Below are 12,046 nucleotides of genomic sequence, written 5' to 3' on the forward strand. Positions count from 1 at the left end.
CTTTATCTTTCAACTGTTTAAAACTCCTTTAGAGATTATAGTAATGTTTTCATTGGCTTCACACCTCAAACAGTTGTAAAATAAGGCCTCCCATGTGAACATAAAGCCATAATAAAAGTTCCCTAGAGTCACAAGATATCCTTTCTATGATTTACTATACAGCTGTGCTTAATTTACTATCTACTTTATATTACATAGCAAATAATTGAGATGCTTGTATTTATTATAGTCTTGATATTTCATTTTAGTGAAGGAGATATTCTTAGTTTACATCTGCTGCAGTTGGCTTTCAGTGACAGAAGGCGGTTGGCATCAGGACTAATCATGTATGAGGTAAAGTATTATGTTTAAATTTTAAGTACTAAAGTGAAGTGTATTAGAACCTATTACAGCATTGTTTGACAAGGCATTAATCTCACCACTGCAAGCTGGCTGTTTGCTTGCAATTATGTTAATTTAGATTTTAAGATAATTTAGTTTCTTGCTGTGGGAGAAATATATGTTCAACTTGTTTTTAATACTATGGCTATTGAGATAATTCTACATATTTTAGGCAGTATTAAGAACATTTTTAATTTCACGTGCACGTATGTTTGCATTCAGTTTCTTCTCAGTTGTTAACATGTTATACATGTTGAGTTTTGTACTTATTCAGCCATTTACATTATTCATTGTTAAAAATGAGAAAAAGATTAATAATAGGATATAATTTAATTATGGGGCATTTCCTGCCACAGATTTAAAATCACTGATTTTATAAGAAGGTAAATAATAATGTAGTATTTGAATGTAAATTGGATTCAGAGACCGGGGCATCAATTGGGAGAGTGTCCAAAAAAAGAGTGATTGCCATAGTTGTGTGATAGAAGCCATGGCCCTATACATGCAATAAATAAAGGGTGTGTGTGTGTGTGTGTGTGTGTGTGTGTGTGTGTGTGTGTGATTTCAGTTGTGCAGTTCAGCCATCATCTTCATATTTGCAGACATCCAGATTTCATCAAGATGTTCCATAATCTTAATGAGATGCAGGGAAAGCAACTTGGAGTAGCAGTTGTAATTGCCCAATCTCTGATACATTCTGTTAATCTTTCACTGCATTTTTCTGGGAATCTTTAGCATGGAAACTTGAAAGTGGGACTGTCATTGAGGGGCTCTCAAACCTGAGTCATGTTAAAAGGAAATAGACAGTGGTTATTCATAAGAACTATAATAATGACATTGTCCTTATATATATATATATAAGTTTCAAAGCATTTATTTTAGTCTCTGGTGCTTAATGCAACACCACAAAACCACTTGAACTTCGTTTTGAGTTATATTTTTAAGCAGATATTTTTAATGACTTATGAGTAATAATTTATATATCTTTCAGCTGTTTTAGAAAGAACAAGCCTCAAATATTCTGAGAAGCTTAGAAAAAATTTCACATTTACACTTCCTTCCAGGGTTAATTTTCTATAGGTTTAACTGCATACTTAACTATTACATTTTTTCATAAATTCAGTTTCCTGCCTTTACCCTTCAAAAGTTGTTTAGTTTAAACAGAAAAACATACCTGATTTTGAATTAAATTCATATACTGAATCAATAGGTCATGTATAAGTTGCCTAACATTGAACTAGATTCATCATAGGTGCTGAAATGTCATAGCCACCTTTTTGCTTACTAACTCTGATATGTGGACTGCCTACTGGTTTGCACGTTTTTCAGCTTGGTTATTTACTTTTACAATAAACACTGAGAGGTCATAAAAGTTTCTTTAAGTATAGTTTAAGCTAAGTGTAATTGTATTTGTGCAGTAATTATGTTTTAAATCACTTTAAAATATTAGAAAACTAAAATAAATTGCTCTTATTTTAAAATACTTTCTGTGCTACTAAACAATAAAATAAAATATCCAACAGTATTTTCTCATTTAAAATAACTTTGGTTAGTTAATATCAAGAGGTATATTGATCTGTGAACTACTGGGAATATATAACCTGCCATTTGATCGTTCTAATTTTGTGGAAAGTAATTTAGAATCAATGTTTTGCATCCTGGGAGAAAACACACATATATCTTCAAAGGAGTTCTAACAGGTTTTTACATTTTTATTCAAAGAAGCATTGCCACTTCTCTACTACTGAATATTCATGACAATTAAGCAGGGTTCAATACAGGGGTGAAATGCTCCCGGTTCGGACCCCATTACCTGATCTGGTAGCGAGGGCAGCGGGTGGTTCGGAGAACCGGTAGCAAAAATCCCTGGGCCCCCCCCCCCCATGCCCAGCTGAGCCGCACGATCATCAGAGGCTTTTTAAAAAATTTTAAAAGCATTTTTTCTACAACCTCTTTGGCTGAAAAAATGCTTTTAAATGTTAAAAAAAAGTTGGCCATGCCCACTCAGTCTCATTACCCCCACCAAGCCACACCCCTCAGAATCAGTAGTAACAAATTTTACATTTCACCACTGGTCAAATATGCTTCCTGCTCTTAGTGGAAACAGTTGTTCTTTATCTTTCACTTCATTCTTAAAAATTGTCAATATCATTGATTAATGGTGTCTTGAAACTGTCAGCACCATTGATGGAAAGTTGTCATTCAGGTAATACTTTTAAGACCAAAATAATTTTATCATAATTACATTTTTTACATAATTACAAGTGTTTTTCAAGCACCCAAGTTGTTAAGCATTTGTTATTAAGAATTGAAGTTCTCATGTTCTTGATCAGATGAACTGATTTCATATATTTTTTTCAGGGTTTGGAGTACTGTGAAGAAAGGTACAGTCTGGACCTTACAGGGGGGGTTTCCTCTTTGAGAGGACAGCCTAGCAATACCAAACTAATCGGTTGTCAAACTATAGAAAAATTTCGAAGCCATGTTGACAGAGAAGATAGTATTAATGAAGGTTAGTATTGTAAACATTACAGCTAATAATGAGAACTTGTTATGTCAGACTCAAGCCAGAACAATTTGTTACTGCATAAATGTTGATTAATTTTTTATGTCCTGTTTAATTCTTAGTAATAATTTGTGATATATATTTCAGCTATGAACAACCTAGATACATTTTGTGAAGTCCTATAAATCTATATTAGAATCAGTACTTTGACAAAAAATCATTGAAAAGTATGTATGCATCCACAAAGACAGACAAATTTATATCTAATATAAAAGAGTGCCCTTCTTGTGCAGTTGAGCTTCCTATTGTTCTTCCTGTTTGGGCATTGTGTTCCAATGTTAAACCCCCAGATCTGGTGTGGAGAGGAACAGAATTAGGGTTTTTATTGCATTATCAAGCAGAATGACATATTTAGATCTGGTCGAGAACAACTAAAGGAGCTATTTCTGTCTTTGGCAGTTAGAGAATAGAATGACAGACATAGCTGCACTTTCTGAACAGATCAATAAGTCACATAACTATATTTTCCAAGAATACTTAATAGAGTTCTGTTACATTTTTTACATTTCCGTAGAATTGTATTGCATTGAATTGTATTAATTTGTATCTGCCTTTTATAGTAATTCCATCCCCTTTTCTTTTTGATCCAGTCACATCACCTGATACAAGCGTATCTATCTTTAGCTGGCAAGTGAATACCTATGGTCAAGGCAAGCCATCTACCTACTTAGGTATTTTTGATATAAATCGCTGGTATCATGCTCAGATGCCAGATTCATTAAGGTAAGTGGTAGTTTCTTCTTATCACAAAATTTCAGAAAAAATAGATTTTAATGCTGTCAGATTACTTCTTCTTTGTCTGTTTTCTTAAGGCCAGGAGAATTGTTACACAATTGTCCATATTTTGCATTATGGTCTTTGGATGCGGTGGTGAGCATCACCTCTCCTAATCATATTTTGGATGTCTTGGTACATGAACGAAGCTTTACTCGGGGAGTGCCTCCTTCTTATCCTCCACCTGAACAGTTTTTTAACCCAAGCACGTACAATTTTGGTAAGTGTATTATCAACTGCTTTTATGGGAACATTCTGAAGTTATTGCATCCACAATATAGTTTTGAAATATTGCTGTGATAGCCTTTCCAGGCACAAAAAGTGGGATAAAAATCTAATAAGAATAATGCAGATTCTGCTGCAGTAGATCAAATAGTGCCATTAATTTATATGTCAGCTGCAGGAAAAGTGCCGTGTAAAGCTCAGATTTATTCTTAATGCAAATAGTTCTACCACTTGTTTAGGGACAATTTGAAGTTACAACAGCCCCCCAAAAAGTGACATATGATCATTTGTCACACAATTGTTGCAGCAATTCCATGGTCACATGATCAAAATTTGGAGTCTTGACAGTGTTCATCTTTTGTGACCTTCTGACTAACAAAGTCAGTGGGGAAGCCAGATTCACTTAACAACCATGTTCCTAACTTAACAACTGCAACGATTCATTTAGCAACTTTGGCAAGAAAGATCATAAAATGGGGCAAAACTCGCTTAACTGTCTTGCTTAATGACTGAAATTTTGGGCTCAACTGTGGTTGTAGGTCAAAGACTACTTGTATATGAAATGCACATTGTTGCATTTTGATATAAAATATTAACATCTTAGGGTTTCCTTTGGGTAATACTAGTTATAAAAAGTATGATTCATTAAACAATGTTTAATGTCAGCTATATTATTTGTTATGCTCTGCCCCAGGGAATAGCATTTAATTTTAGAATTAAATGTTGGGATTTGGGTATGGACATTAGTACTGAAAAAGCTACTGTCTCCCTTTCTCTTTAAGCCAGTGCCCTTTCTCCTTGTATTTTGTTTGTGTTGTGTACGTAACTTTTTTTTGCAAACCTTCCTTCTGCTTCTATTGTACAGGGGCAAGAAGTTGATGTACTAGATCAATACTGTAAAAGTAGTAGCATACTGGGGAGCTGTCATTATCCCTAGCTTGGTTTTAAAATGATCGAATATATATTTCAAGAGCCAGACTGATTCATAGAATTAAATTATAGTCCATTGATTTGGATGGAGACCTGGATGTAGGCTGAGGGAATTTAACTTTTTATCTTATACAATTATCCTCTCTGCATCACTGCCCCAATGTATGCCAGCAATGTTGAAATAAAATTGCTGGAAAGCTCCCCCCCACCTTATAATACCAGTCATTTGCCCCTCATTATTCTAATGGTGAACTCTGTTCCATAGATGTCACTTGTTTGCTGAATTGTGGAATAATTCATATGTCTTGTACAGGATTTCAAAAAGATGTAAGTACTATTTGTTTACTGCTATATTATGGTATTCTGTTTATTTATTTTCTTTTTCAATACATAAATGTGTGAATTAGCTTGACGTTGGAAACTTCATTTCTAATTCCTGCCTTAAAAAAAATGTAGTGGTTTAATAGTTATTCATTGATTTTCATTCTAACCCTGCAGAGCCAATTTGGTCTAGTGCCGTGATGGCGAACCTATGGCACGTGTGCCACAGGTGGCATGTGAGCTCAGCTCCGGCGCACATGCTTGCGCAGGCCAGCTGATTTTCAGGCCTTCTGGGCCCACCGGAAGTAGGGAAACAGGCTGTTTCCTGCCTCCGAAGGGCCTCTGGTGTTGGTGGGGAAGACCTGTTTTTCTCTCTCTTCAGAGCCTTTCTAGGAGCTTGGGGAGGACGAAAACGGCCTTTCCCACCCCTCTGGAGGCTGGAAAGTGCCTGTTTACCAATTTCCAGTGGGACCAAGCTCCTAGAAAGGCTCTGGAGCCTGAGGAGAGAAAAAAACGGGCCCATCGCGTGCCAGGAGTGAGAGGATCGCATGCACAGAGGCGGGGCGCATAGAATTATGGGTGTGCGCACATGTGTTCACGACCCCCCTTCCCCCCCCTCCTGGCACACGATGGCAAAAAGGTTAGCTATCACTGGTCTAGTGGTTAAGGCACCAGGCCAGAAACCAGGCGGCTGAGTTATAGTTCTACATTAAGGCTTAAGTGACTCGAGCCAGTCATTCTCTCAGCCCTCAGGGGAAAATGGGTATGTCAATTCCTGTCGCAACCAATGGACCAACGTTTGGTTGATATGGGAAAACAGACCCTGGAGCTGTCAATGCAGAAGTTACGATTTTTTATATGCCTGCTTATACTTCTCATTATATTTGCTGAGACCAGAACCCACTCCTTCCTTTAAAAATATTTACTTTCCCATTTTTAAACATTTTACATATTTTCTTAACTGGTACAGGTAGTCCTTGATTTATGACCATAGTGGAGCCTACCCATCATGATTGTAAATCATGACAGTTGTAAAATGGGTTAGTCATTAGACCGATCTGATCTTATAGTCTTTCTTGCAATAGTCATTAAGCGAATCATCACAGTTGTTAACCAGTGGTTCGTTATGGGCACTGTTTTACCAAAACCTGAAAGTAAATGCCGGTTTTTAACAAAACTATTGTAAAACATCATGGGACTGCGGGATGCTGCAAGTGACCATAAATGCGGCCTGGTTGCTAAGCACCCAAAGTGTGGCAATTTGACTGTGGCCCCGGGGGGGGGGGAGCAACTGTCAGAACTTCAAATCAGATCATAAATACCCTATCCCAGTAGGTTTGTCAGAACTTTGAACAGTCGCTAAGTGACAAGCCATAAGTCATGGACTACCTGCATTTGGAATCACTTAAAAAGTAGTTCTTAAACATTTACGACTTTTTGTACCAGAGTACATAGTTTTTCAGAGGCACTTGAACAGCACAAAGCCTTGCAAGTTACAGGGTCTTGATTTCTACTATCCTGCCTGTACCCAACACAGTCACATTTATTTCTTTATAGCTTCCTTGCTTGGTATAGAGAATATGGAAGAAAACTAATAAATATAATTTATGTGCCTTTATTTTGACAAGAATTGTTAATTTTACTAGGCATTTTCCAGTGTTCTACAGACAGTTTGTCCTAATGCAAAATTGTTTGATTAATTGCAGACATTGCATTTCCTAAAAAATTCTGCTTGTTCATTAAATGAAACTATTCCTGAGGGTTATAATAGATGCCTTATAGCTGGTTTACTATCTCCAAGATTTATTGATATACAACCAACAAGTCTGAGCCAGGTAAGTTTATGATGAAGATATGATTGAAAATGTAGTCATTCTGTTATTTGATTCTTAAATTTTATGTGCTGCCTAATTGAATTGGGTTATAGCATTTGATCTAACAAAAATTCCACAAGGAAAATGAGGTTTGTGAGCAGCCCCAGTGTGTCCATATTCGTAGCTGGATCTAACATGTCAGTTGCTATGCAGCTACGGATGGATTGTATTTTTAATGCTGAAATTGTGAATTACTGATGCCATGAAATGCTGAGATAACTGTGTTTTGTTTTCTTTTTGAATTTTTTTTAGGAGGAGCAGTTTGAAGCTCTGTTATCGACAGCTATCCAGACAAGTTCTTTGGGACTCCTCACTAGCTGCATCAAACAGTGGACTGCTGAAGGTAAACGTAACCTTGTTGTTCAATAAAATTATTTTGTTAAAGTAACGTCTATAATTTCTGCTTTTTGTTTTTTAAAGAACAACCAGATTCTGCACCCAACTTGCGTTTTGTTCTCGAATGGGCATGGAGTAAAGTTGTTAAAACAAAAGAAGACTTCATTCGTCTCTGTAAGTAATATAATGTGCTTTGAAACAGTGGAAATCAACATATTGTATACAGAAATTACTCGGTAATTGGCCTTAATTGTTTAATTATATTGGATAAAAACATGTTGAATTCTGAGCTTTAACTAAAGTCGTCAAAACTCTTTTTTTTAAGGTGCTCCCTTATTTGATGGGTCATCTAACTTCATTGATCCACAGACTCTACAGTCTCTCCAGCGCTGTGAGTTGCTTCTTAGCAACCTTAACACAGTGTTAAACTATTTTATCATGGAAGCTCAAGAACTGACTGAAAAAGGTATGTAAATGTCATAAAATTTAAGACGCACATTTTATATTACCTTTTAACAAATAGGAATCTTACATTCTTCATGTATTTGTATGTTCAACTATTGTGTGGTCATTTTCCCCTTCAAATTAGAAAATAAAAAAAGTTGATCTCCAGATACAATACAGAAAAGTTTAAAAGAAAGCTTGATTTATTATCTGATTCTTAATATAGTGGAAATTTTATATCCTGTGGAGATAATTTGTGGCTGTATTTGGATTAAAGCTAGAATGCCTTTACAATCATGAATGAGCTAAATGATCCCTATGTCTTTAAGATGACAAATTATTACTCATATCTTGTCAAGGTTACATGAAGATTTTTTTAAAAAAAGCAAGTCTATGTTCATTTTTTTTTTTTAGGCATTACAGATCTAACAAACAAACAGGTTGTAACCAGTCTCCTTTCGCAGTATTTACAAGTGGTCATCTGGTTCTGTCGATCCAATCTCCTTCCAGAAAATTTAGGTAGGTCTCCTTCAGCTGTTGTATCTCAGTAACAGGCTATTTCCTATTTTATTACTAGTGTAATGTCTATTTCTTATGGAAAAGTTAACATAATTTTGAAAAAGTTGATATCTGAAAATCTAGATTTCATATATGCATATTTAGAACTCATAGAAGAATCTGCTTTTTCATTGCAGTTTGTTTAGAACCTTTTCATCTTTGCTGTCACTGTTTATTACATATGTTTCATTTTGATTCAAAACTGCTGAAACTATTCTTTTTTTCTAAAGGCAACTGTTTAAGTTTGTAACTAATTTTCCAGAAGCAAGAATGAGAAACAGAAATTTGTATTTATTTTGTTTTAATTTACTTTATGTTACTTTTATTTTCCTTCCTTCCTTCTTTCTTTCTATCTATCTATCTTTCTATTAGTCTTTCATTTAGTTATGGAATATTAAAAATACCTTGGTGGATCTTTATTTTCTTGATAGTGACCAAAACTAATAGCAGCAAATTGAATGATCCTTGAATTTGAACCTGTCCTTGTAAAAAAAAAATCTGCTTTCAAATATTAACAGGGTTAATCAGGAGTACTGGGTCATTATTGCTTTTTACTGCTAATAGGTTTGTGCACTGTGAAGATATGAACACCTCATAGCAATACCAATAATTATAAATCTACTTTCCTAATATTTTTCTTAATTTCTTCAAAATATAATTATTACGGGCAAGGGAGTTGTGTTTTAACTTCTCAGCTACATTGAGGTTAGCCAGTATAGTTGTCATAGTATTCCCACTTGCTGTATTTTTCTAAAATGTTAAACTCATGATCAAGACAAAACATATATTAGTGCATGAGAATATCTTGCCATTAGTATTTCCGTAAAACTTTCATTTTACTTGCATTCTCAATTACAATGTTTTGAAGCCTGGCTGGATTTGCATTTTCATACTAATATATTGGCTATCTGTAGGGTGAGAAAGTTTGTTAAGATATTTAAATTTAGTAACTGGAACACTAGGGTTGTGCAGCGATACAGAACACACAGTTATAGCTGATTGATTGAAGAGTGCTGGATCTTGCATGAGGCTATCTGCTCTATGATTGGTTGTTGTGGGTGTGGAGGGAGAGTTTCCCCCTTTCCCTCCCACCTTTTTCTTCTGTGTGCCCTGTGTTCTCTGTGATTTACCTGATGATGCTCCTCTTTGCCTGATTATCTTGTTTGGTGTGTGTGTGTGTGTGTGTTTGTATGTGTATAGATTTATTTATATAAAACTACAAGTTCAAGTCAATGTCTGACTCCATTTGGACTGTGCAATTCCCTGACAAAATTTGTTTCCAATTGCTTTCAAGAATGTTGAGCTATGTTGCATAATAACTGTATTAACTCTGTAACTAGAGTCAGTGATAGTGATTGACCAAACAATTATCATTGAATTTTATCCTATTCTCTAATGAAGAGCATGTTGAACAATAATATAGTGAATGGCATTAATAGTTACAGTAATTGATTTTTTTAATAATTGAATTCAGAATTTTTAGTCCAGTTATGGAAGAAGGATGTGTTTCTTACAAACATACTTTAAACCAACATCTCATCTATAATTTTCTTGGTCTTTTTCTTCTTTTGGATATTTTATCAAAATGTGAAAGCTTGATAGTATTGGAGCTTTTAATAGATTATGGTAATACCAATTTTGAATATAAGAGTCCTGCTTTTTCCAAAACAAAAATTTAAGAGTTTTCATTCGCTTTTGAGGGCATTTTGTATGTAATTGGAAAAGCTTATGTTTAATATTTGACCAGTTATAGTCTAATTAATATTTTGAATTGCCACAAATAACAATATAAACATGCAGTAGCAGTTCAGATTTGAAAATCCTGTTTTTCTATTCTGGCTACAGCTAGAATTTTTTTGCATTTGATACATTTAATAATGAGTTTTCATCTTTTTTTTATGCAGAGGAAGATATGCATTTGTCAAAATCTTTCTATAATTACCAACATATTCAACGGTTTTATATCAGTTGTCGTCAAAAATTGGAACGTTTGTCAAGGTAAAACATTTTCTTAAGATGTATTAAGTCTCAGTAAAAAGATTTTATCAGCTGTGAGCAGCTTGCAAGTAGCAAGGGAAGGACACCAAGGTTTATGTAAAAAGTTATTGAGGGCATGTTTATAAAACAAAAAATGGGTAGGGAGAAAATGTCACTAGTTGTTTTCTTGGTGGCATTTGAATAGCCTGTTTATTCCCTTTTTTTGTGGCGCGGAGGGTGTTTCAATGTCTGCCTTCCTTTTTTTCTCTTGTTTTTATATAACTGAGCAATATCTTGTTCTCCTCAGGATCCTTATAAGTTGTTACGTGTTTCTAGATAAGATTTATTAAAGCATGTGACAAATAAGTGGCCACACTCTTTAAAAAAGTGATTTTAAAGACTAGCTTTTTTATATGCTTCTACATAAATTGTTTAGCTTTTAATGTTTGGTTGAAGTCTTTGGGTTTTTGTTAATAAATTTTGAAGGAAGAGAAATTTGAATTGCATGATTTGTTACTAAATAGCCTTTTTAAACTTGCTTTTAACAATAGGAAATTAAATGCCTGCCTTCCTGTTATAGGGGGAAATGGAATCCTGATTGTTTGATGATTGATGGCATGATTTCCCAGTTAGGTGATTCAGTTGTGAAGTTGTGGCAGAGAGATGATGGGGGGACTGGAAAGTATCCTCCTCCAACATTACATGTAAGTAACATGAATAAAACAGCCAGTTTTATGTAGTGGTTTAAGACAGTAGGAAATAACTGGAAGACTGGATTCTAGTGCTGCCTTAGGCAAAAAGCCACCTGGGTGATTTCTGAAAGTCTGAAAAGTGCATGGATTTGTCCAGGAAATTGCCAGTAATGAAGAATTTTTTAAAATATTTGTTGTATTTGAATAATTAGAATAGTTGACTTAGTGTATGTGTGTTCTTATTATAGGCACTGCTTGATCTCTACTTGTTAGAAAACACTGAAGAACTCTACAAGCATGCAATTGTATCCTTTCAGAAACATAAAATATGACAATGGCTACAGCACATTTCATTTTCAAGGTTTTAAAATTTTTCTTTTAAAGCTTAGCATTTTCCATTATCATTTCTGCCCAACACTGACAGAATAAATGAAAACATAGATATTATTGGAGTTGATAATAGAATATTGAGCCCGGGAGGAGTTTGCAATTTATAAGTCTGCTTCCTACTTTGTAGGTCTCTCCACATTTGCATATCCGGTTGAGACATCTGTTATTCTTTAGGCCCAAAATAGAGCACAATTAATACAGTTTATCCTTGTACTTTCGCAAGGATAAAGTATCACAAAATATCATGAAGCATCACAGTTGTATGTAGAGCAGGAATTGTTTTAAACTCAGGACAAACCTGTTTTGAATTAAAAACACTTTTAGCATGTTTTAAAGAGTCTTTTGTGTGTCATAGTCATAGTTTTGACCAGGGTGGATTTGATTTAAATCGAGTTGATTTAAATCACAATTTAAATTATGATTTAAATCACTAGTAAAAAGGCTTGATTTAAATCAACTCGATTTAAATCATAATTTTTAAAGAGCAACTGTCATCTCTGCTACTCCTTTGACCCACTGTTGACTCACCGATAGTCCCAGTGTTGCAGAATATACAGCCTCATGCTACATAACTAAGC

The 12,046-nt window shown here is 34.7% G+C and overlaps 1 protein-coding gene across 2 annotated transcripts in view; it reads left to right on the forward strand.

Annotated features, from left to right (window-relative positions):
* Positions 1-12,046, forward strand: part of AHCTF1 (AT-hook containing transcription factor 1) — a 50,350-nt gene that overhangs the window by 16,324 nt on the left and 21,980 nt on the right. For both annotated transcript variants that reach the window (XM_070932527.1, XM_070932526.1), the window contains exons 7-19: positions 249-333; positions 2,743-2,893; positions 3,538-3,670; positions 3,760-3,941; positions 5,142-5,203; positions 6,904-7,032; positions 7,324-7,414; positions 7,492-7,581; positions 7,733-7,873; positions 8,266-8,370; positions 10,314-10,407; positions 10,967-11,090; positions 11,327-11,383. In XM_070932527.1, the coding sequence (XP_070788628.1) occupies positions 249-333; positions 2,743-2,893; positions 3,538-3,670; positions 3,760-3,941; positions 5,142-5,203; positions 6,904-7,032; positions 7,324-7,414; positions 7,492-7,581; positions 7,733-7,873; positions 8,266-8,370; positions 10,314-10,407; positions 10,967-11,090; positions 11,327-11,383 (1,444 nt within the window). The remainder of the gene's footprint in view (positions 1-248; positions 334-2,742; positions 2,894-3,537; positions 3,671-3,759; positions 3,942-5,141; positions 5,204-6,903; positions 7,033-7,323; positions 7,415-7,491; positions 7,582-7,732; positions 7,874-8,265; positions 8,371-10,313; positions 10,408-10,966; positions 11,091-11,326; positions 11,384-12,046) is intronic.

This window comes from Pituophis catenifer, unplaced genomic scaffold (assembly GCF_029215685.1).
Source record: "Pituophis catenifer annectens isolate HBS135680 unplaced genomic scaffold, rPitCat1.0.hap2 SCAF_1, whole genome shotgun sequence".
Classification (NCBI taxonomy): domain Eukaryota; kingdom Metazoa; phylum Chordata; class Lepidosauria; order Squamata; family Colubridae; genus Pituophis; species Pituophis catenifer.